Source organism: Stomoxys calcitrans, chromosome 1 (assembly GCF_963082655.1).
Source record: "Stomoxys calcitrans chromosome 1, idStoCalc2.1, whole genome shotgun sequence".
Taxonomy (NCBI): domain Eukaryota; kingdom Metazoa; phylum Arthropoda; class Insecta; order Diptera; family Muscidae; genus Stomoxys; species Stomoxys calcitrans.
Window position 1 is genome coordinate 200,818,806 of NC_081552.1, and position 27,152 is coordinate 200,845,957.

Below are 27,152 nucleotides of genomic sequence, written 5' to 3' on the forward strand. Positions count from 1 at the left end.
TGTGCGTTAGATAAATATCTTTTCTTTTTTCACAATGTTTTTGTAGAGTTTTACGAGTTCCATCTTTCAAAAAAAAAGGATCATGCCGGTCGGCCCATAAAGGACTGTTTGGCAAGCAATTCAAAGTTTGACTTATCGAGTTGAGCAACTTTCTAGCCCCATGTGTCTGGCTCTAGACCCACTAGGGTCCTCAAATTTTGCATACTTATTGGAAAACAACATTGACTATGCTAACTTTCGTGTACATACCTCTATCCGTTCAAAAGTTCCAGGATTATTTCCAAGATTTTTCGATTTCGCAGCACTGTGGGTCCTTAATAGAGCGAACGGTTGAGCTATGTTCGGCGCCTCTAATTAACATTATCGACAATACGGTTACGAAAACGGTGAACATCTACAGATTTAATATATTTCAATATTGTACTAGGAGACCATCTGCCGCTTAAAACTATCTGAAATAGTTAACCTCCCCGGCAAATCAAAGTAGTTCTTCTCAACTACTTACCGGCAAATGTGGCCGCCTCAATTTCTACTGGGCTAGGATTGATGCCAACATATGAGATGTGTGCCCCATGTGTGTGTCTCCTGCTCACTAGCCGAACCGGGCCCGCTCCGCTGCGCCTTCTTTAACTCTCTTATATCTTTTAGGGTGGGGACACTTCGCCTTGAATGCGGATATCGAATGCGTGCCATTGTAGCCTATGATGCTGAATTCGTTTGAATCCTGGCGAGAACTTTGGATAAAGCGGTGTTTATCCCCTCTAATGTTGGCGACATTTGCGAGGTACAGTGCCATATTTTTCCCAAAGAGGTGTTGCACTGCGGGACGCCGTTCGTACTCGGCAATAAAAAAAGGTCCTTTATGATTGAGTTTAAACTTGAATCGGAAAGCACTCATTGATGTGTGAGAATTTGTCGATTCCTGGTGTTCTTCCTTAGGGTACTGTTCTCATTACGGGAGGGATGGCACCTCAGACATTTCGACTCAACTAGGGATATCCAATTCGTGCTGCACTTCCAAATCCCTTTAATTTGAGCCCCATATTGCCATGGCCGGTATATATGAACCGTTTGGAGGGTGTTTTGGGGTTGGGGCAGTCACCGGCACTTTGCAGTGAAAATAGATGTCAAATTAGTTCTTTATTGCCAACGGAAATGAAGTTCAGTTTAGGCGGTGCTTTAGGGCGTACCCCGAAACACTTGGCTCCAAAACTGGATATCAAATTAATTTTCTACTCCCAAATACCTTTCATATGTGTCATAATGGGTCATATATTGTCATAATGGGTCAAATAAACCATTTGACGTATTTTTAGGACGAAAAGCGCCACCTAGACTTGAACGAAAATTTTAATGTCATATTCGTAATCTAATCATGCATGCCCTCCTATCGTGCCCAAACGCCCGGGTTCAAATCCTGTCGGCGAGAACACCTTTAAACATTTTTCAGCGGTGGTTATCCCCTCACCAAATGCAGGCGGCATTTGTGAGCATTTCAGCCATGTACAACTTCTCAACCAAAAGGTGTCACTTTTTAGGAGGTCCCCTTATCATTGAGCTTAAATTTGAAACGGGCAGCACTCAATTGATATTTGTGAGAAGTTAGTCCCTCTAATTTGTTCCGCAATGGAATGTTTGGAAAACACTAATTCGTAATCTACTCCCTAATACCTTTCACTGGAGTTCCATATAGCCATGGTTGGCTAATATGCCCAGTTGGAGGTATTTGGGGGTGGGCGACCTCTGATTATTTGGATCTAATTTTTTATGCCATATTTTTAATTTACTGCCTAATACTTTTCATTTGAGTGGCATGAACTTCGAATATATCTGTTTAGAGGAGTTTTGGGATTGGGAAGGGGCCCGCTGGGTACTTGGACCCAAATTTTAATACCATATTCGTTTTCTGGTCTCCAATTCCTTTCATTTGATACCCTTATTGTGCCCATCGGACCACTTTAGGATATGGGTGGTGATTTTGGGGTAAGGGGGAGGGTCCGCCTCCTATCGATATCTAAAAAAAATTATATAGCCTATGTTTCCTTCCAGACAAACGTACACAATCTATGAAAATTTTGAGTAAATCTGTACAGCCAAGTATCATGTAACCATAATGGATCTAATGGCGTTTTTGAGGGTTGGCGTGACCCCCTATACTTCGATCTGATTTTGTATGCCAGATTCGAAATCTACTCCCGAATACCTTTCATTTGAGCCCCATATTGAAATGTACGTCCAATATGTCTGTTTGAAAGAGTTTTGGGGTTGGGGCGTCCCAATGGGTACTTCGACTCAAAATTTAATACCATATTCGAAGTCTACTCTCTAATACTAAACTTGATACCCATATTTTCCCGATCGGCCCACTTTTGATTTTGGGTGGTGTTTTTGGGATATCGGTGGAGGGTCCGTCCCTGCCGTTATGAATAAATAAAAAATCCTTTTCCTACTTCCTGACCATATTCGTAATCTACTCCCGAATACCCGGCCCGATGGGTACTGTGACTCAAAATTGAATACCATATTCGTATTCTACTCTCTAACACCAAATTTGATACCCATATTTTCCCGATCGGTCCACTTTTGGTTTTGGGTGGTGTTTTTGGGATATCGGTGGAGGGTCCGCCCCTTCCGTTATGAATAAATTATAAATCCTATTCCTACTTCCTGACCAAATTCGTACTCTACTCCCGAATACTTTTCATTTGAGCCCCCTATTGTCATGATCGTCAAATAAACCTATTTTAAGGGGTTTTGGGGCGGCCCCCCTCCCCCCAGGTGCTTGGACCCAACTTTTATTATGAAATTCGTATTCTACTCTTGATTACCTTTCATTTGAATCAGATATTGTACCGATCGGTCCACTTTTATTTTTGGGTAGTACTTTTTGGGTAAGGGGGAGGGTCCGTCCCCCTCCCGATTTCAAAAAATTATATAACCTATGTTTCCTTCCAGAGCAACCTACACAACCAGTGAAAATTTCAAGGTAATCGGTTCAGCCGTTTTTGATTCTATACGGAACAAACAAACAAACCGACTCACCAAAGAGCTACACGCAGTACAAAAAGATCCCGAGCGCGGTCAGAGCGCTGCATTTCGAATTGTGCGAGAATGGCTTCTAAGACTCGTGCAGTGGAAAATATCCCTCGTCAAGCTGTGAACCAAAAATCCTCCATGGTCCCAAAGGGAAGTTTAATGACTGTCGAAATGCAAATTATAAGGTAAGTAATATTTTATTTTATTTCGCTATGTGCTTAGATTTTTGTACAAAAACAAAAATAATAATAAAAAAAAATAAACAAATAACTTTATATGGAATATTTATAAAGAAAAATTATAATTTAACATTTCGAAGACACTTAGCTATTTGTTTAATACTTTATCAATTAAATATTAAATAGATTATTGGAATATTTTATTAAAATACATTTTTTGTTTTAAATTATTAGAATATTGATTTTTCGTAATATCTGCATTTAACTAGTTGACCGCTAATACCTCTACTACGTCGTGGTCCAGTGGCTGGTCTTGCACTGGATTTTTGTGATCTTCCTTGGCTCCTATAACTTTCGTTTCGGCCTCCTCGCGAGGACGTCGTTTCGAATTTTCGGGTATGGCTCGTAAGTAGGTGACACTGCCTCCCCCAATAGCGGTGGCAGTCTGTTGCTGGGCATCCATGGGCGAGGCTACTATTTTCACTGAGGGTTCTGATGGTCTGGCGACCAGAGATCTGGCATGCTGATGACCACCAGCTCGTTGGGGTAGATACTGATGAGGAACTTGATGCTGTTGGAGTTGAGCAAAGCGCATTAATTGTTCATAGTTGACCGGCAGTGCGGGTGGTTGTGGTGGAGGTTGATTGCGATACTCAGGATGATCCTTGACATACTGCTCATAGGGTACAGGAATGGGAACAGGCACAGCGGTTACGGGGTAACCGGCATCAACCAAAGCCTGAAATTCTGCCTGTGTCAAAGGCTTGTCACCAGGCTGGGGTAAATTCAATTGTTTAAGGTCTGCCAGGGTTTTTGGTTTTACTGTGCTCACAGGTCTCGAGGGGGTGGCAATGCCAGTGCCTTGGGAAACATAAATGGAGGATTGTGAGGATGCTGGTGGTGGGTATTGAGCATATTTGGTAGTAGCTGCAGGTGCTGGGGGAGGTGTAGGTGGAGCTGGTGTATTTCTATGCGGATCTGGTGGACTCGGATAGAAATGGGCAGTCTGTGCAGGAGCCGAAGGGGCTGTCGATGGTGTAGGCCTTTCGATTTCATAAAGCAAAGGATGGGCGTATTTGCTTGGAGTCGGATAGTTAACATCGTTTTGGTGCGTCTTCACCGGGGTGGGTGTGGTGGGGAATTTGGTACCGAATTTATGCCTTATCGCTTTGGGCCTTGGCGAGGGCAGTGGAGCTTCCTGATAATAGAATTGAGATGCTTGAACTGGAGGCTGGCCAGTGGGCACATTCGTTTGTTGCGGATATACAACCGGTCCCAATTTTTTGGCATCCACAATGTGTTGAGCATAGGATTGGATGGGATAATTGGCAGTGGGTTGTTGGTAGCCACTAAATCTAAAGAGGGCTGACGGTATAAAAGGCTGATTGCTGGTCTCCGGCAGACTATTGGGGGCTGCTGTACTGGGCAAATAGGCTTTGTGAGATGAGCGAGGCACATGCGTCTGAGTTGTAGGCTGGGGAGCAGGTGGTGTAGGCGCGGCATGGCGATGATGTTGATGGTTAAGCAACACTGAGGGCTCATTTGAGTTGTCCACAATCTGTACAGGTGCCACATGGGGCTTATTGGAGGCAAGCAAATTCTCAATTTCTTTTTCCAGGGAGGATTTGGCCAGCGGATGATTGGCTAATGTTTTATAATTGATTTGTGGATGGTAATAGGCTATTTGCGGAGGTAGAGGTGCTTGCGCTGCTGCTGCGCCGGCCTCTTGTTCCTCCTGCTGCTGTTGTTGGGGAAGGGGCAAATATTTGGGCCCACCTCTGGATCTGGGCACTTGGTATTGTACATATTCGGGTTGTTGTTGTAATTCCTCGCCCGCCTCCACTCGTTGACGATAATGGCCTAGGCCATGGGATTGGTGCGCTACCTTTTGGTTTTGAGCCTGCGCTTGGGCTTGTGCCTGTTGTTGCCGTCTGACTTGATCCTCTTGATAGGCCCTAGCCTTTAGTTCTTCTTCCAAAAGTTTGAGAAATTGTTCTTCTGGTATTATTTGATAAGGCTGTTGCTGTGAATTTGCTTGCTCGCCGGCTGCCGCTAGTTGTTGTGCTTGTAGCTGTTGTTGTTGCTGTTGCTGCTGCTGCTGCTGTTGCTGTTGCAAAGCAACATGGTAAGGAATTTGTGGCCTATAGATGTGGGCTCGCGGTATATGCTGTGGCACTGGCTGTTCTACTGCCACCGAATATCGTTGTTCGGCTTCCTCGGCTTGGCTATTGGCTTGTGCTTCCGACTGTTGTCGGCGTGCTGCTGATTTTTTATTTTGTGCAGCTCGTGATTTTCCATGATGAAGAGGTTTTTGCAAAGGCCGGTTGAGATCTTGGAGATATGCATAATGTTGTAACTAGAAATAGAAAAGTTACAAAATCAATTGTGGAGAAAAATAAAATCAAGTCAACATTTTAAGGTCATTAGTCTGTTTCAGATGACGATTTGCATCCTCCGATTTTTCTTGTTCAGCCGCATTTGACACCTTCTTTGAATGACTTTTTCAAATATTTAGGAGATAGATCTTATAAAGGGTGATTTTTTAGCAATTATCTTTTTGGCAACACTGGTCTAAACAGGTCACGCACGTTTCGTGTTTTGTTTCACTGTCAAAGATCTTCAGTTTGGTCTCTAATTGAACCATGAATCGTCTTACAAACGAACAACACTTGCAAATTATTGAATTTTTTTATATCAAAATGCGTGCTCTGTAAAGAAAGATCATCGTGCGCATCTTCCATTGAGCGATGAAGCTCATTTTGGGCTTAATGGATACGTTAATAAGCAGAATTGTCGATTTTGGAGTCAAGATTAGCCAGAAGCATTGCAGGAGCTACCAATGCATCCAGAAAACCCAGTTTGGTGCGGTTTATGGGCTGGTGGCATCATTGGACAGTACTTCTTCAAAGATAATGCAAATCGTAACTGTGAAATGTGAATGGTGAGCGCTACCCTGAGATGGTATCTATTTTTTTTTTGACTAAAATGCAAGAGCTTGACTTGCATGACATGTGGTTTCAACAAGACAGTGCCACATGCCACACAGCACGCGTAACAATGAACTTATTTAGAGGCGAGTTTGGTGAACATTTTATTTCACGTTCGGGACCGGTCAATTGGCCGCCTAGATCGTGCAATTCAACGCCTTTAGACTATTTTTTGGGGGGTTCGTGTTTATACAGGCAAGCCCGCTTCAATTGATGCATTGTAAGACAACATTGAAGCATTTATTCGTGAAATACCAGCCGAAATGTTGGTAAAAGTATGCCAAAATGGGACTAAGTGGATGGACCATTTGAGCTGTAGCCACGTTCAACATTTACATGAAAAATCTTCAAACATTAAATTATATGGGCCGTACTATCGATCGAATGATTTCATGCACTTTTCTGAATTTTTTGTCTTCTTTTTTGAAAAACTTTCCTATAGCTCTCAAAAAATTAAAAAAAAATGTCGTCACAAAATTTGCTGCAAAAGTTGCTTTTGTTGGGCTTGATTTTCATTCGAAAGCCTTTGCAAGCGCATTTATAAACCAATCTTCTCAAAATTTTGCACAAAGCTTTCCTCTATGACAGGAAGTGAAACAGGGAGTTCCCTAAGGTGGGGTGATATCTCCGGCACTGTTTAACCTCTACCTATCCTCCATTCGACCCCCTCCAGACGGCATAGAGATCGTATCATATGCGGACGATTGTACGATGACGGCATCAGGCCCCCCACCCATTGTTGACATCTGCGATAGGTTGAACGTCTACCTCAACGAACGTGCCCCATATTTTGCTGCAAGAAATCTGAAGATATCTGCCACCAAATCTTAAGCCACACTGTTCACTACAAATACGAGTGAGGTGAATACTGAGCTGACTGTGATGGTCGATGGATAAATGATAAATGGGGGGGGGGGGGGGGTGGGGTGTGGGGTGGGGTGGGGTTATGAGATGAGTCGTCCCTGAAACACTTGGCCATAGAACAGATATCACATTTGAGCCCCTTTTTGACATAATCCACAAATATGTCCAGTTTGAGGGGTATGGAGGATGGGACGGCCACTTAACCCTGAAAAAATATCAGCATCGATCTCTACTGTTAAATTGCTTTAATTTGAGGCGAAGGGGAGTGAAGGGGAGTTTATGGGGTGACACTACCCCCAAACACTTGGCCTCAAAATTGCATTTCAAATTTGTTTTCTACTGTCAAACGCTTATCATTTGAGCCCCTTATTGCCACAGTAGCAAATATTGCCGTTTTGAGGGGAGGTTAGGGGGCGCACCCTGAAATGGTATCAGCATCGTGCTAGAGCACGATTTTATTTAAGCCCCATAATGTCAAGCATTTTGAAGATGACGATCAAGACATTCACGGCTACAGGTCTCGTTCAGATCCACACTAATTAATTTTTTTTTGTATTAGGTATCTACATTCAAAATCATATTTCAAAGCTACCACTTGGGATACCACATTTTTAAAGATCCCCAAGTGCTCCAGTGTCTATACTACTTTCAGGGTAAAAAGTGTACCCTCTTACCGATTGCCTTCTGACACGTCCTTTCATTTGAATACAATATATTCTCGGTGGTCCTACATGACCCAAAACACAATTTATTTGAGTCCCACTTGGGATACCACATTTTTAAAGATCCCCAAGTGATCCAGTGTCTATACTACTTTGAGGGTAAAAAGTGTACCCTCTTACCGATTGCCTTCTGACACGTCCTTTCATTTGAATACAATATATTCTCGGTGGTCCTACATGACCCAATTTATTTGAGTCCTTTAATGCCGAGATCTATATGCCCGGCTGAACGTCAGGACGTAACCTAGATTCTTGAATCCTTATTTCAACATAAGATTCGAACTCCAATGTCATAGACCTTTCGTTGAATTCCCCTGTTATCCCGATCGAACTATACGTCCTATTGAAGGGTATTTAGTGGGTGGGCCGGTCCCAAACTCGGTCCCATATATGTATATCAGAGTCGTAGTCACCTCTCAAAGAACTTTTATTTTATACCCATTTTGTGACGTTGGGCATTCATCCCCGTTTTGGGGGGTTTTTGGGGTTGGAGAGGTCCCGTTGACACCTTGGACCAAATTCTTATAACATATGTGTATTTTTCCTTCCAAATAACTTTCATTTGATACCCATATTGTCCCAATCGGTAAATATGTCCTGTTGAGTGGTTTTGAGGGTGGGGTGGCGCCTTAGATAACAAAAATAAATTCTAATATCAGTTTCTCACTCTATTTTGAAATACCTTTCATTTGATATCCATATTTGTCCCAATTGGTAAATATGCACTGCTGGGGGGGTTTTGGGGGATGGGGAAGTCCCTCATCAAGAAAAAAATTTTTATGTCAGATTTATACTCTACTTTTAAATACCTTTCATATGATATCCAAATTGCCCAAATCGTTGAAAGTGTCCGATTGGGGTTTTTTGAGATAGGGGACACCCCCGAACAATTTGGGTGAAATTTGTATACCAAGTTCGTACTTTACTCTTAAATACCTTCCATTTGATACCCATAACGTTCAAATCGGTAAATATGTCCGTTCGGATGGGGCGTCCCCCCAGGCTATTTAACCCCAAAATTCTATACCAATTTCGAGTTTTTGGAATAATACAAAAAATTTCGCTTAAATCGGTGCACACATGTCAGATTTGTACTCTGCTTTTAAATACTTTTCATTTGATACCCATATTGCCCAAAGCGTTGAAGGTGTCCTATTGGGGGGTTTTTTGGGGTAGGGGACGCCTCCGAAAACTTTGTGCGAAATTTGTATACCAAGTTCGTACTTTACTCTTAAATACCTTCCATTTGATACCCATAACGTCCCAATCGGTAAACATGTGCGTTCGGATGGGTTTTGAGATGGGGCGTCCCCCCCGGCTATTCGACCCCAAAATTCTATACCAATTTCGAGTTTTTGGAATAATACAAAAAATTTCGCTTAAATCGGTGCATATATGTCAAATATGTACTCTACTTTTAAATACCTTTTATTTGATACCCATATTGCCCAAAGCGTTGAAGGTGTCCTATTGGGGGGTTTTTTGGGGTAGGGGACGCCTCCGAAAACTTTATGCGAAATTTGTATACCAAGTTCGTACTTTACTCTTAAATACCTTTCGTTTGAAACCCATATTGTGCCAATCGGTAAACATGTCCGTTCGGGTCGGTTTTAGGATGGGGCGTCCCCCCCGGCTATTCGACCCCAAAATTCTATACCAATTTCGAGTTTTTGGAATAATACAAAATTTTGCTTAAATCGGTGCATATATGTCAGATATGTACTCTACTTTTAAATACCTTTTATTTGATACCCATATTGCCCAAAGCGTTAAAGGTGTCCTATTGGGGGGTTTTTTGGGGTAGGGGACGCCTCCGAAAACTTTGTGCGAAATTTGTATACCAAGTTCGTACTCTACTCTTAAATACCTTTCGTTTGATACCCATATTGTGCCAATCGATAAACATGTCCGTTCGGGTCGGTTTTAGGATGGGGCGTCCCCCCCAGGTTATTTGACCATAAAATTTTATACCAACTTCGGTGACATAATGTGGTATATAAATTTCGCTTAAATAGGTGCACCCATCTCCGAGATATGGCGTTTTTGAAAATTTGGGTAAGGGGGAGGGTCCGCCCCCCCTTCGGATGTAAAAAAATGTAGTACCCTATTCTCACCGGAGGCTAAAACTCTACCATCTGTAAAAATTTCATGAAAATCGGTTCAGCCATTTTCGAGTCTATGCGGAACAGACAAACAAAGCGCAACAATTTCATTTTTACAATTTTTGTTAGTTTCTCTTTCGAGACGAGCTCAATGATCGGACATGCAAATGGAAAAGGAAAGCCAAAGATAGCAACACACCTCAACCACTATGGGTCGCGTTTCGTCTTTGGTTAGAAGGCTTTTCAATTTTATATAATAGATGATTGAGAGCATGTGCCTGTGGGGTACCCTTCCTCCAAAGTTTCCAAAAGGGACATAAACCGCTTCTGACAATTTGAAGCGAAGTATCTCTTTGGCCACCCCAACCCTTAAAGAATTTTTCTCTGTTCAATTAAAGTTCATCTAATTTTCAATAAAAATTTCGAAGCTACACAGGTTTTTCCGTTATATCTGCTGTATTTTACATTTGATTGTTGTTGTTGTGGTTTTTTTTATCTGCACCTCGACTCTTTTCTTAGGTAATAGAGACATTTTATTAAATGTAAACCGTTCACCACAACTTTGGTTTTTTTTGTCTCTCTTCTACTTGACGGGACGGGATCGCTGCTGGAAACGAGTTCGTTTCCTAAGTCTTTTGTTTCCCAACTTCCTCTGGTTAGGCACAAATTTGATTGCTGTAAACAAACAAATGCCAGTCAAATATAATAAAATGCTGTCAGGTGGATTGCTGGCATGATTTCTTAATACAAATTTTTTAAAAGAAAACTCGTAAAATTCTTAAATGCCATCATTAACGTTATCATTAATTGTTGCGACAATTATTCAAGCCATAAGCATTGGCAGAAAAAGCCTTGGCCGTAATTAAAATAAAGTCAAAACGTTGTGTGACGACGCGATCATTATTATGGCTTGGCAATGGTGAATTCAATTGTCTGCAATGCAAAAAATATAGTTTTATAAATACGTTAAATGATGATTTAAGTTGTTTGCCATTAGCTTGAAAAAAAACACAAACAGATAATTTCAGCACAAACTTCCCCTTCCTCGTAGTCATGTGGGGTGCGCAAAGAAGTGCCAAACAACGTGGAAAAATTAAGACTAGTAACCATGACGGAAAATCGCGTGGGAAGAAAGTTACATCGTAACAGTTACCCAATTTTCGTTGGTATGTGTGTCTCAAGGCACTCTCTTGGTCTTTGGCCCTTTTCCACACCACTGAGCCAGAGAATCTCAGATTTGTGTTGTGTGAATTTTTTTTTGTGTGTGCTTTTTTTTTGCATTTTAAGACTGAGGCCCATTGATGATTGTGTTATTTCCTCGGGTATATCTCACATTTTGTGTTTTTTCTTCGTTATTCATTTCAATGCATAATAATGTGAACTATAAATAATAGGCAAAAAAAAACTATGCAACATCAATTTATTACATTATATAGAAAAAAAAACAAAGACAACGCTTAGCTTTTCCCTTGGAAATGTTGTAATAGGCGTTTAAGAAATTAGCAAATAAGGCCAAAAGACTTTTAATCTAAGAAAAACAAATGTTTAAATGAAAGTGTGAAATACTTAAATGTACCTGAAGTAGTCGTCATAGCTACTGTCTCCTAAAGGCTACATTCAGACCTACTACTAAGTATTAATTCTAAATGAAATATATGTTCAATGGCGGCTACCATATTAATGGGTCGATAATGAATAGCAACCAACCAACATAAAAATTTGTATTATGTATGGCAACTTTTGTCAATTGATGCTGGTAATAGTGCTTTGGCAGTCCCGCAGCGAGAAAATGTGTAAACAAATAATTTTACCACCACTCTTTTCAGTATCTTGTCTTTAGCTGATCCAAATCCAATATTTTGTCAACACCAAAGACCTCGCATACTGGATTTATATCCAAGTTAATTTGCAATAAATCAGCTGCCGTCCGTATAATGGACATACCTAGACACTCCTGGGGTTGGCCGACGGCCTGTAATTCCTTTTTTTTTCTTTTGTAGCCCGCCAGTTTAATTTTTGCTTTGCTTTAAAATTTGTTCACACTATCATCTATTCTTCGGAAGTACGCGGTGTTTTTTTTATACCCTACACCACTACAAGTTATGCGAAGTCCTACAGACCCATAAGCCTTACGCCCTTTCTACTCAAAACCATGGAACGCATTGTGGACACCATGATAAAGAGTAGGACATCCAGCGAACTGCTCAAATACAAACAGCATGCCTATGTCAAGGGAAGGTCGGTGGAGACTGCCCTACACGAGGTTGTGCATAAAATAGAAGAATCCTTCGATGCCAAAACGTACACCCTGGCGGTATGCATTGACATCGAGGGGGCTTTTAACAATGTGCAGACCGACACACTGATCCAATTCTTAGACCGGTACCGGGTGGACCCGGTCCTTAGAGACTGGATAAACCATATGCTAAGGAACAGGTGGATAAATTTCGGGTACCAAGACATAAATATAAGGAAGAAAGTGGCAGAAGGCACGCCACAGGGGGGCATTTTATCGCCATTTTTATGGGTGACCACCTTCAATGACCTGAGGAGGGATTTGAACTCGTCTGCTACGCAGACGATGTTATAATACTTCTAAGAGGTAAGGATCCGAACGAGCTATTCAGAAGGGCCGAAAGGGTCTTGCATTAGGCATATGACTGGGCTAGATCAAGAGGTCTCAATGTAAACCCAGAGAACACTAACATATGCCTGTTCATGAGGAAGACGAAGGTGGGCCAATTTAAGGGACCACGTTTCCTCAACAAGACGGTTTCGATATCTGACAAGGTCAAATACTTAGGTGTGATCTTGGACAGGAAACAGAATTGGAAGTGTCACATTCAAGAGCGTACTGAGAAGGCTCACAGATATTGGACACTATGTAGACAGGCCGTAGGCTCGAAATGGGGCCTGAATCCTAGGATAGTCCACTGGCTCTACAGGAGCGTGATTAGACCAATACTTACTTACGCCTCAGTAGTTTGGTGGACTGCTATGGAGAAAAAGTGCAACATAAGGACCATGCAACAGGTTCAGAGAACATTTTGTCTTGGCATAGGCGGAACGATGAGGACCACGCCCATTAGGGCACTGGAGACTATTCTAGATATCTAACCCATTGAAATACAGATTAAGTGTGAGGCAGTCACTGCGGCTAAGAGACTTAGGCGATTGGAGAATGGATTGAGGATGGGAGCAGCTTATACCATCGAAGAGATTTCCGATCTGATACCTGAGATTCACTTTTTGGATTGACGGAACCCTAGTATTGCCATCTGGAAGATGGCAATCCATGTTATATGGATTGATCAAAGCTGGGGGACAGAGTGGGCCTGGGGATCTACATTGAGAACCCAGGGACTGAGATCTGTTTTAGACTGCCTGACCATAATACGGTCCTGCAGGCGGAGATCCGGGCTATCACGCAATGCGTGAAGTGGTGTGGTGCTAACGCGAGGACGTCGAGTGTGAACATCTTTACCGACAGTAAAATTGCCATAAGGGCAATAACAACCAGGACGGCAAGGTCAAGAACAGTCTTGCAGTGTAAGAAGGAGATTAACGCCTTCTCTGAGGATGGCAAAATCCGCATCGTTTAGGTGCCGGGCCATAACGGAGTAAGGGGAAAGGAAAGGGCAGAGGACTGCCGTCAATAAACTTGACTAACCCGAAGCCTTTCGGGTCGACGCAGTCCGAGTTAAGGGAGTGGGCGATGAATGCGCATGCAACATTGTGGAACAGCGAAACGGTCGGTAGGACGGCGAAAATCTATGGGGGAATCCAGATCGTGATAGACGAGGCTATTACTTAAAGGAAGTAAGAAGGAGATCAGTATAGCTATTGGTAACATAACGGGTATCATAAAGGGATTCAGATCGTGAAAAACGAGGTTATTACTGAAAGAAAGTAAGGAGGAGGTCAGTTTAGCTATTGGTATCGTAACGGGACACATGGGACTACGAGCTCACTTATGTAAAATCGGTGCAACAAGTGATATCATATGTAGGGCATGTGGGGAAGATGATGAAACTTTGGAGCATTTCCTTTGTCATTGCACGGCTTTCGCGTCTAACAGATACCGGCACTTAGGTGGAGACACAATACCAGAAATGAACCAACTTAGGGAAGTGATATTGAAAACAATTAAGTATTGTTTAGGTAGCACGGAATTTCTAACTTAAACATTTCTTTTTAGAGGTTACTTTGCAGTTTTTAGAAAGCACAACAAGCCGATTACTGGCTTAGGTGTATGTCCATAGTGGCATGGGGCGGATTAAAATCTGCACCCATTTTTGAACTTTACCTAACACCACCACTGTGGTACAGGGAATTACACGTTTGTGCATTCCTTTGCAATGCTAAAGAGGAGAAGAGCTGGTCCCATTGATAAGCATACCGATCGACTAAGAATCACTTTTTGATTCGATTTAGCCATGTCCGTCTGTGAGTCTATGTATTCTTGTTATCAATTTACAGGTCGTATTTGTTTTCCAATCGTCGCGAAATTTTGCACATGTCACTTTTTTGGTTCAAGGACGAACGCTATTGATTTTGTTAAAAATCAGTTCAGATTTTGATATAGCTCCCATATATATGTTTCGCCCGATTTGCAAATTAATGGCTGTAGTTACTACATTTTTCAACCTATCTGCACAAAATTTGGCATGAATTGTTCTGTTATCGATCTTATCATATCTGCAAGATTTCATCAATATCGGTTCAGATTTTGATATAGCTCCTATATATATGTATCGTCAGATTTGCACTTTGATGCCTGTAGTAACTACAATTTTCAACCAATCTGCACAAAATTTGGCATGGATTGTTTTGTTACTGATCTTAACATATCTGCAAGATATCATCAATATTTTTTCAAAATCGAAAATTGCCTAAATTTTCTGTTACTATAAAACTGGTAAAGATACCTTAAATACTTTTTATTTTGGAAATTGTGGTTGCTATGGTTGCTGGAACTGATCCATCGGCGGCAATATTTGTTCATAAAGTCAGAACTGAACTTTGCACTGATTGCCAACTCTCCTGATCCTGATCTCTCAAAGCCTTAAAAGTGTTACAGGTATTTGTTTGGTTTTAAATGACTTTTATTTCCGTAAAATTTTACGCAAACAATCTGAAAACATTAAGCAACTATAATTGTTAAATATTTCGAAAAATTAATTTTGTCACATGCCATGGTCGGTAACTATGTCCGATTTAGGGGTGTTTGTAATTGGATAGCAGATACGTTTTCTAATCTTAAATGCCTTTCATTTGAGTCCCATATTGTAGGGATTGGTCTATATATTGTATATATTTGGTAGGTTTTTTGGGCGGGGCGGACTGATAGATCGACTGTTTTGGGGTGAGGTGGTCCACAACCTTATACATTTAATTTAACCCCATATTATCATGGTTGGTGTATACAGCCTTTTGGTGAAAGGCGTATATATCAGGGTTGTGCCCCACAACCCCATATGCCACATGAGCACAATGACGTACTCTACTCAAAAAATTTATCACTTGATTCCCCATTGTTTTAATGGGTCAAATAACCTATTGGAGGCGATTTCAGGAGGTAAATCACCACCTAGTTTGTTTGACACAAAGTTTAATGTCATATTTGTAATCTGCTCTCATTTGCCTTTCATTTGAGTTTCATCAAGCTATGATCGAGTAATGTTCCCATTTCGGCGGCTTTTTGGAGGTGGGGCGACCCTTATTACATGGACCTTATTATACCCACCACCGAAGGATGGGGGTATATTCATTTTGTCATTCCGTTTGCAACACATCGAAATATCCATTTCCGACCCTATAAAGTATATATATTCTTGATCAGCGTAAAAATCTAAGACGATCTAGCCATGTCCGTCCGTCTGTCTGTTGAAATCACGCTACAGTCTTTAAAAATAGAGATATTGAGCTGAAATTTTGCACAGATTCTTTTTTTGTCCATAAGCAGGTTAAGTTCGAAGATGGGCTATATCGGACTATATCTTGATATAGCCCCCATATAGACCGATCCGCCGATTTAGGGTCTTAGGCCCATAAAAGCCACATTTATTATCCGATTTTGTTGAAATTTGGGACAGTGAGTTGTGTTAGGCCCTTCGACATCCTTTGTCAATTTGGCTCAGATCGGTCCAGATTTGGATATAGCTGCCATATAGACCGATCCTCCGATTTAGGGTCTAAGGCCCATAAAAGCCACATTTATGGTCTGATTTCGCTGAAATTTGGGACAGTGAGTTGTCTTAGGCCCTTTGACATGTTTCTTTAGTTTGGTCCAGATCGGTTCAGATTTGGATATAGCTGCCATATAGACCGATCCTCCGGTTTAGGGTCTTAGGTCCACAAAAGCCACATTTATTATCCGATTTTGATGAAATTCGGGGCAGTGAGTTGTGTAGGGCCCATCGACATCCTTCGTTAATTTGGCTCAGATCGGTCCAGATTTGGATATAGCTGCCATATAGATCGATCCTCCGATTTATGGTGTAAGGCCCGTAATAGCCACATTCATTATCCGCCACATTCATTATCGAAGAGCCTAACACTAAGCACTGTCCCAAATTTCGGCGAAATCGGACAATAAATGCCTCTTTTATGGGCCCTAAACCTTAAATCCAGAGATCGGTCTATATGGCAGCTATATTCAAATCTGGACCGATCTAGGCAAAATTGAAGAAGCACGTCGAAGAGCCTAACCAAACTCACTGTCTCAAATTTCAGCGACATCGGACAATAAATGCGTCTTTTATGGCCCCAAAACCTAAAACCCGGATATCGGTCTATATGGCAGCTATATCCAAATCTGGACCGATCTGTGCGATATTGCAGAAGTATGTCAAGGGGCTTAACTTAACTCACTGTTCCAAATTTCGGGGACATCGGGCAATAAATGAGCATTTTATGGGCCCAAAACCATAAATCAAGAAATCGGTCTATATGGCAGCTATATCCAAATTTGAACCGATCTGGACCAAATTAAAGAAATATGTCAAAGGGCCTAACACATCTCACTGTCCCAAATTTCAGCAAAATCGGATAATGAATGTGGCTATTATGGGCCTTACACCATAAATCGGAGGATCGATCTATATGGCAGCTATATCCAAATCTGGACCGATCTGAGCCAAATTAACGAAGGATGTCGATGGGCCCTACACAACTCACTGCCCCGAATTTCATCAAAATCGGATAATAAATGTGGCTTTTGTGGACCTAAGACCCTAAACCAGAGCATCGGTCTATATGGCAGCTATATCCAAATCTGAACCGATCTGGACCAAACTAAAGAATCATGTCAAAGGGCCTAAGACAACTCACTGTCCCAAATTTCAGCGAAATCAGACCATAAATGTGGCTTTTATGGGCCTTAGACCCTAAATCGGAGGATCGGTCTATATGGCAGCTATATCCAAATCTGGACCGATCTGAGCCAAATTGACAAAGGATGTCGAAGGGCCTAACACAACTCACTGTCCCAAATTTCAACAAAATCGGATAATAAATGTTGCTTTTATGGGCCTAAGACCCTTAATCGGCGGATCGGTCTATATGGGGGCTATATCAAGATATAGTCCGATATAGCCCATCTTCGAACTTAACCTGCTTATGGACAAAAAAAGAATCTGTGCAAAATTTCAGCTCAATATCTCTATTTTTAAAGACTGTAGCTTGATTTCAACAGACAGACGGACAGATGGACAGACGGACGGACATGGCTAGATCGTCTTAGATTTTTACGCTGATCAAGAATATATATTCTTTATAGGGTCGGAAATGGATATTTCGATGTGTTGCAAACGGAATGACAAAATGAATATACCCCCATCCTTCGGTGGTGGGTATAAAAAGGAAAAAAGTTGTGTGTGTGTGTGAATGTGTCTATACCAGTGACGAGCACACAATTGCAATTATTTGCAAGCCTATGTATCTGCTTGGGATTATTTTCATCTGTAAGTACAGAGTAATGTGCAATATATTGAGTTTTTTTGCCAACCACTGGTCTATATCCTCCAATGCTCCCCCTTTCTCGCTAGAAGGAGAGACACAAGAGAATAATTATTGGTCCAGTACACAAATAATCGTTTGCGGCTATCGAAGCACTTTTGCTATTAGAGAGTTTTTGGTTTTACAACAAAAGGAAATACCTACTTGCCGTAGACGAAGCTGTTAAGTTCAATAATACTACGTTTATGGCTAACGTTTGATATGTTGAAGCGAAATGTTGCAGGGTTACAATAAAAGCAAAACTTTGTGATAAAAGTATTTTGTTTGTCGCAACAATTTTCCAAACGTTTTATATTTTTGCGTGTACATTATCTAGAATATATTTTTATACCCACCACCGAAGGATGGGGGTATATTCATTTTGTCATTCCGTTTGCAACACATCGAAATATTCATTTCCGACCCTATAAAGTCCTCGTAAAAATCTAAGACTATCTAGCCATATCCGTCCGTCTGTCTGTTGAAATTACGCTACAGTTTTTAAAAATAGAGATATTGAGCTGAAACTTTGCACAGATTCTTTTTTTTTGTCCATAAGTAGGTTAAGTTCGAAGATGGGCTATATCGGACTATATCTTGATATAGCCCCTTAGGTCCATAAAAGCCACATTTATTATCCGATTTTGGCAAAACTTAGGACATAGAGTTGTTTTAGGGCCTTCGACAACCCTCTTCAATTTGGCCCAAATCGGTCCAGATTTGTAAATATATAGCTGACATATAAACCGATCCGTCGATTTAAGGTCCTGGGCCCATATAAGGTGCATTTATTATCTGATTTTGCCAAAATTTGGGACAGTTAGTTGTGTTAGGCCCTTCGACATCTTTCTGCAATATGGCACAGATCGGTCCAGATTTGGATATAGCTGCCATATAGACCGATCTCTCAATTTAAGGTATTGGGCCCATAAAAGTCGCATGTATTATCCGATTTTGCCAAAATTTGTGAAAAAGGGGTGGAGTAAGGCCCCTCGATATATTTCTTTAATTTGTCCCAGATCGGTCCAGATTTGGATATAGCTGCCATATAGACCGATCTCTCGATTTAAGGTCTTGGGCCCATAATAGGCGCATTTATTGTCCGATATCAACGAAATTTGTGACAGTGAATTGCGTTAGACTCTTTGGCATCTTTCTGAAATATGGCACAGATCGGTCCAGATTTGGATATAGGTGCCATATAGACCAATCTCTCGATTTAAGATCTTGGGCCCATAAAAGCCACATTTATAATCCGAATTTGTCAAAACTTGGTTAAGTGAGTTGTTTTAGGGCCTTCGACATCCTTCCTTAATTTGGCCAAGATCGTTCCAGATTTGAATATAGCTGCCATATAGACCGAACCGCCGATTTAAGTCGTGGGCCCATAAAAGGTGCATTTATTATCTAATTTCGACCAAAATTTGGGATAGTGAGTTGTGTAAGGCCCCTCGACATATTTCTTTAATTTGGCCCAGATCGGTCCAGATTTGGATATAGCTGCCATATAGACCGATCTCTCGATTTAAGGTCTTGGGCCCATAATAGGCGCATTTATTGTCCGATTGCGCTGAAATTTGGAACAGTGAATTATGTTAGGCTCCTCGACATATTTCTGCAATTTGACCCAGATAAGTTCTGATTTGAATATAGCTGCCATATAGACCGATCTCTCGATTAAATGTCTTGGGCCCATAAAAGGCGCATTTATTGTCCTATTTTGCTGAAATTTGAGGCAGTGAATTGTGATAGGCCCTTCGATATATTTCTGCAATTTGACCCAGATCAGTTCAGATTTGACCGATCTCTCGATTTATGGTTTTGGACCCATAAAAAACGCATTTATTTTCCGATGTCGCCGAAATTTGCAAGAGTGAGTTGTGTTAGGGCCTTCGACATCCCTCTTCAATTTGGCCCAGATCGGTTCAGATTTGAATATAGCTGCCATATAGACCGATCTCTCAATTTAAGGTTTTGGTCCCCTATAAGGCGCACTTATAATTCGATTTCGCTGAAATTTGCCACAGTGAATTATATTAGGCTTTTCGACATTCGTGTCGTATATGGTTCAAATCGGTCTATATTTGGATATAGCTACTAAAAAAACCAATATGTTGTTCTACACAATTGAACAATGACTTGTACTTATTAGACAATTCAATGTCCGTCCCGAATTTGGCCCAAATCGGACCATATTTCGATATAGCTGCTATGGAGGCATAAATTAGGCATTTTTCACCGGATTATGACGAATGGTGGTTTGCATATATAGCCGAGGTGGTGGGTATCCAAAGTTCGGCCGGCCGAGCTTTACGCCTTTTTATTTCTTTTTTTTTTGGCAAATGCGGGCATCTACATTTTCAAGTGAAGAGGCGCGGATTAGAATTTTATTTTAGATACATGATTTCTTTGGAGAAGCTTCTAGAACTTTATGTTGTTTACGCTTTGGGTATACGATTTGAGAAAAAAATCGACCCGCCCTAATATATGTATACTTTTTTGGGTCTCAGATGAATATTTCGACGTGTTACAAAGGAAATGATGAAATTTGCATACCCCCCTATGGTGGAATAGTTGCTGTGTTGAAGGCCACCGTTACGCAGAGGTTAGTATGTCCGACGATGATGCTGAACGCCTGGATCCCACCTGAGGCCTTGGTCTGCCACTACTGTGGTGGTATTACAATGGGCTTAGAATTGTCTAGGTGAGTCTATAAATACTGCCACTCTTACCTAACCTAACCATTCTCTCCTAATGCTGGCGACATTTGTGAGGTACTATGCCATGTAAAAACTCCTCCCCAAGGATGTGTGACACTGAGGGATACCGTTCGGTTTCGACTATAAAAAGGGGGATGCTTATCATTGAGATTAGACTTTAGTCGGACAGAACTCATTGATGTGTGAAAAGTTGGCCCTTGTTCCATAATAAATGTTCATAGGCAACTTTGAAATTTGCATTTTGCTGTGCCTAAATTACACATAGGGGCCATTAGAGTAGTCTGGCCAGCTACTATGCCCTGCGACCATTTAATCGATGGAGCACGCAACCGAGATTGAGTTGGAAAAATTCAAGAGGTTTTAGACATAATTTGAACATATTTTCTAAAATTTTCTATGAAAATTAAATTCCTACAAAATTTTCTTAAAAAAAGCAAGCATAATTTTTTTCAAAAAAATGTTCTATGATAACAATGGAAATCCTATTTGAAAACATTTTCTAGCACCAGTGATTTAGCGTACCTTTTTAAATGCAACCACCGTTTGATCAATTTTAGTCACAAACTTCATACCGAAATTAACTTCAACGGCGTTTATTGTTTTGTGGTTTTACAAAAGCCCCAAAAAAAAAAAACGAAAAAAATCTTTTAAAATTATAAACAAAAAAGCAAACGGCAACATGAAACCGCAAAGAAAAACGTTATCATGTGATTAAGGCATTTAATGCGGCATTTGCTGTTTTAAGATGCCACACAATTCTCACAGAGTGTTGATTTAGTACCAACGACACCGCCATCAACCCGTCAAGGTGTTGAGGGTGCAGTTTGCTGGTTGGGTGTTTAATTGTGACTGAGCTCTGCCACACCGTAACGAACGTCCATGCTATAGTGAGGGTCTGAGGGGACTTAATTGGTATATCTGGCCATGTTGTGAGCAAATTATTGTTGTCGTTATTGCTGCTGATGCTGTTGCTGAGTTGTTTAGACTGTTGCTCGTTCGGTTTTAATTTGTGGTTTGTTGGTTTTCTCAGTCAAAAGCTTCAAAGGCAGTTGGAAGAAAGACTTGAAGAGTTTTTTTTTATGAAAAATTTGTATGTTAGTGCACCCAATTTAAAGATTTAGGCTTCTGTTGTGTATGATGCAATGTCAGTCAGATAATTGTTTCATTAAAGAGTCCATCACCTGCTAGTCTGCGTTGCATGCGACAGCTGTGGTGTGTGGCATTAGAATTGTAGTAACATAAACATGTCCTCCACAAATGTGTGGGTGTAGTTTGGCAAATTGCTATAAAACGTTTTGTTATTTTGTTTTTTTTTTTTTTTAACAGTGGCATACATAGATTGACTCAAATGTAAAACAGAAGAGTCTGCAAATTAATCTGGCATTTTAAAGTGGGTGGTCTGTATTACACCATGCAACAAGATTGTTGATTGTTATAAGGTTATATATTGGGTTGCCCAAAAAGTAATTGCGGATTTTTCATATAGTCGGCGTTGAAAAATTTTTTCAACGGCTTGTGACTCTGTAATTGCATTCTTTCTTCTGTCAGTTATCAGCTGTTACTTTAGAAAAAAGTGTAAAAAAGTATATTTGATTAAAGTTCATTCTAAGCTTTATTAAAAATGCATTTACTTTCTTTTAAAAAATCCGCTATTACTTTTTGGGCAACCCAATATATATTTTAGTAATATCAAAAGACAAAAATCCCGAACCCCATGAACCTCTTCATGGGATGAGTTGGGTTTTCATTTTGAAAAAAATTGCTAGTTGTCGATGCTCCTATGAGTGACCACCAGTAATCCCGGTATGGGATAGCTGTGAGCACCACACAGCCTGGAACAATGAGGTTCGATCTGTGTGGTGTTCAGTGCTGTCGCGAGAAGCTTAGCTGCGAGCTTCCGGGCGCGTCCACAGGTTGCGGATAGTGGAATGCTCCACACTGAGTAGCTGCAATGGCAGTCGCCGACAATCAGTGGTATAAAGCGGAGAGTCTCAGTGAGAGGCCAGCTTTTGCACAAATACTGAGTGTCTATGATGCTCGATATGCCAAGGCGGCTTATTGGCGCCTTTAAATAACCAATGACCAAACGGTTCCCGCGGCGATTGGTCCTTTGGACCGGAACGAGCTTGCTCACCTAAAGAAGCTTGACGAGGATCGCCAGCTCCACATGAAATGTGGCTACAACAACAACAACCACTAGTAATAGCCTATAAGGAATTTAAACTGAAGAATGATGCGGTCTGGTCTAGAAGATAGACTACGACATAGTCTAGACCTAAGAGTCTAAACGTTAATCCAGAGAAGACTAAAATCTCCATGTTTGTGAGTAAGATGAAAATTGCCCGATTCGAGGAGCCATTTTTTATACCCTCCACCATAGGATGGGAGGTTTACTTATTTCGTCATTCCTTTTGTATTACATCGAAATATTGATCTGCGACACCATCAAGTATGTATACTCTTGATCGTCTTGATATTCGTAGTCAATTAAGCCATGTCCGTCCCTCTGTCTGTTTGTCGAAAGCATGCAAATATTCGAAGGAATAAAGCTAGCCGCTTGAAATTTTGCGCAAATACTTAGAATTAGTGTAGGTCGGTGGGGATTGCACCCACATTGATCCATGCTTTGATCTATCTGCCATGTAAACCGATCTCGCATTTGGCTGAAATTTAGCTTGAGGTGTCTTGCTTTGAATTGTAATAACTATGCCAAGTATGGTTCATAACCTGATATAGCTGCCATATAAACCAATCTTCAGATTTGAATTCTTGAGCTTCTAGAAGGCTCAATTACCATTCGATTTTGCTGAAAATTTGCGCGTTAAGTTTTGCTATGACTTCTAATAGCTGTGTCAAGTATGGTTAAATAGGTCCATAACCTGATACAGCTCCCATATAAAGCGATCGGCCGATTTGACTTCTTGAGCCTCTAAAAGGCGCATCTATTATCCGATTTTGGCTGAAATTTTGCATAATAACTTTTCGTATGACTTCCAATATACATGCAAAGCTCAGCCTGAATCGGTCTTTTAGCTTATGTAGCTTCCATATAAACCGATCTCCCGTTTGCACTTCTTGAGCCCCGTGAGGGCAAAATGCTTTGGCTGAAATGCAAATGTTGCAAATTTGTCTATGAACATTCCATTAAGGAACAGGGGCAAACTTTTCACAGAGCAATGAGTGCTGTTCGATTCAAGTTTACGACTAAGGATAAGGAGCCTCCATTTTATAGTCGAGTTCGAACGGCGTGCCGCAGATACCCCATTGGGGAAAAGTTTTTATATGGCTGCCATACCATTTTTATACCCACCACCATAGGATGGGGGTATACTAATCTAGTCATTCCGTTTGTAACACCTCGAAATATTGATCTGCGACCCCATACAGACTGTATGGGGTCGCAGACAAACAGACCCATCTGGGTATGTTTGTCGTAATCACGATAGCGGTCGAACACGTAAAGCTAGCTGCTTGAAATTTATCACAGATACTTAATATTGAAGTATTTCGTTGGGGATTGCAAATCGGTCATATCGATTCAAATTTGGATATAGCCCCCATATTAACCGATCCCCCAATTTGACTTCTTGAGCCCCTAGAAACCTCAATTTTCATCCGATTTGGCTGAAATCTGGAGCAAAGACTTGAGTTATGACTTTCAACATCCATGCCAAGTATAATGCGAATCGGTCTATAAATAGATATGGCCCCATATAAACCGATTCCCGGATTTGGCTTATTGAGCCCTTAGAAACCTCAATTTTCATCCGATTTGGCTGAAATTAGGAACAAAGACTTGAGTTATGACTTCCAACATACATGCCAAGTATGATCCGACTCGGTCTGTAAAGGGATATAGCCCCCATATAAACCAATCCCCGGATTTGACTTCTTCAGTCGATTTGGCTGAAAGACTTGAGTTACGACTTCCAACATCAATGCCAAGTATGATCGGAATCGGTCTAGAAAGGGATATAGCCCCCATATAAACCGATCCCGGGATTTGACTTCTTCATCCGATTTGGCTGAAAGACTTGAGTTATGGCTTCCAACATCCATGCCAAATATGACCCGAATCGGTCTATAAACAGGTGTAGGCCCGATTAAACCGATTTCTGGATTTGACTTCATCAGCCCTTAGAAGCCTAAATTTTCATCGGAGTTGGCTTATGACTGACAACATCAGTGCTAAGTTTTATCCGAATCCGTCAATGTGGTGATATAGGCCCCCTTAAGTAAATTTTTAGCGGAATCCTTGATGGTGGGTACCCAAGATTCTGCCCGGCCGAATTTAGCACGCTTTTCATTGTTTCAAATGCCATAGTTTCTCACAAATGTCGCCAGCATTATGATGGGATAACCGCCGCTGAAAAATTTTCTGATGCTCACGCCTGGATTCGAACCCAAGCGTCCAGCGTCATAGGCGGACATGCTAACCTCTGCGTTACGGGGGCTTCTTGAAAAGACTGACTGAAATTACTTTTACTATGATCTTCACCATCCAAACCAAGTAAAGCCCTAATCGGTCCATGTCTTGGCATAGGCGGGGAGAGCCAGAACTACTCGGGCAATGACTGAAATTCTAGAAGTACGACCCAACGCCACACAGATTACGTATGAAGCAGACAATGCGGCTATGAGACTTGAGGTTGTTGTCGTTGTTGTAGCCACATTGTCATGTGGAGGAGGCGATTCTCGTCAAGCTCCTGTAGGTGAGCAAGCTCTTTCCGGTCCAAAGGACCGATCGCCATTGGTTATTTAAAAGCACCAATAACTCGCCTTGTCACATCGAGTATCATAGGCACTCAGTATTTGTGCAAGAGCCGGTGCCGCCCGGCCTCTCACTGAGACTCTCCACTCGATACCGCTGATTGTCAGCGAATGCCATTGCAGCTACTCCGTATGGAGCATTCCACTATCCGCAACCTGTAGACGCGCCCGGTAGCTCGCAGCTAAGCTTCTCGTGACAGCAATGAACACCACACAGATTGGACCTCAATGTTCCAGCCTGTATTGTGCTCATAACTCTGCCGTACCGCGATGAGACTTGAGACTAACGTACCTGACTGGAATGGGGTTTCGATCGGATACCTAAAATTGCACTTGATGCCGAGCGCAAGACACTGGTGCCAACGGCGCAATATTGGTTTTGGTAGAACTTTGGTATTGCTATCTGGTAGTTGTAGTTACACGGATGGCTTAAACGTAGAGGCGAAAACAAGTCTGGGCTGACCATAAGTAACTGTGCCAAGTATGGTCTAAATCGGTTCATAACCTGATATAGCTTCCGATTTGGGCTCAAATAGCCCTTATTCTGTTATGGCCCGGCATCCAAACAATGCGCATAGTGTCATCCTCAGAGAAGGCGTTCATCTCATTCTTACACTTCAGACTGTTCGTGACCTTACCTTCCTGGTTGTTACTGGGATGATGGCCAGATTACTGTCAGTAAATATCTTTACACTCGACGTCCTCACGTTAACACCACACCACCTTACGCATACCGTGATAGCCTGGATCTCTACCCACTGGACCGTATAATTGTCAGGAAGTCGAAAACAAATCTCTGTCTCTGGGTTTTAAATGTAGACCTCTAGGCCCACTCTGTCCTATAGCTTTGATCCATCTGTGTATTGTAGCATGAACTTCTTCTTCTAGATGGCATTACCAGAGTTACGGCAATCTAAGACCGTACCGCTGGCAGCAGTGCCTTGCACTCGACCTCAAGTGTCGTCTGAGGTATCCGATCGGAAACCTCTTCCAATCCATTCTAGGCTTCCTATCTTCGCCTCGATTATAAAGCGATGGTGTGGCCAGCTGTAGTTCAGAGATTAGCATATTCGCCTATAACGCTGAACGCTTGGGTTCGAAATCCGGCGCGACCATTAGAAAAAATTTTCATCGGTGGTTTTCGCCTTCTAATGCTGGCGACATTTTTGAGGTACTATGCCATGTAAAAACTTCTCTCCAAAGAGGTGCCGCACTCAGTTCAGACTCGGCTATAAAAAGGAGGCCCCTTTTTATTGAGGTTAAACTTAAATTGGACTGCACTCTCACTCTCACGCAGTTCAGACTCGGCTATAAAAAGGAGGCCCCTTTTTATTGAGGTTAAACTTAAATTGGATTGCACCCATTGATATGTCAAAAGTTTACCCTTTTCCTTAATGGAATGCTCGTAGGCAATTGCATTGGTGTGACCTCCTTCTAACCTCAGTTCATTCTCCCATCATCTTTAGCCACATAGCCGCAGTAGCTGCCTTACACTTAATCCGTCCGATATCTAGAATTATCTCTAGTGCCCCATCGCTGCACCTTTGCCAAGACAACATGTCTCTGAACCTGTTGTATTCAATGCATTTGCATTGGTGTGATGTGCTCCTATCCTCTGTCCATTCTCCCATCATATTTAGTCCCATAGCCGCAGTGGATGCCTTTAACTTAATCTGCCGGATATATAAAATTGTCTCTAGTGCCCCATCGCTCCACCTTTGCCAAGACAACATGTCTCTGAACCTGTTGTATTCAATGCATTTGCATTGGTGTG

General features: G+C 41.5%; 1 protein-coding gene across 2 annotated transcripts in view; it reads right to left on the reverse strand.

Annotated features, from left to right (window-relative positions):
- Positions 1 to 3,452: 3,452 nt before the first annotated feature.
- Positions 3,453 to 27,152, reverse strand: part of LOC106093462 (mediator of RNA polymerase II transcription subunit 15) — an 87,417-nt gene continuing 63,717 nt past the window's right edge. For both annotated transcript variants that reach the window (XM_059360940.1, XM_059360941.1), the window contains one exon: positions 3,453 to 5,571. In XM_059360940.1, coding sequence (XP_059216923.1) covers positions 3,481 to 5,571 — 2,091 coding nt within the window. In that variant the 3' untranslated portion in view covers positions 3,453 to 3,480. The remainder of the gene's footprint in view (positions 5,572 to 27,152) is intronic.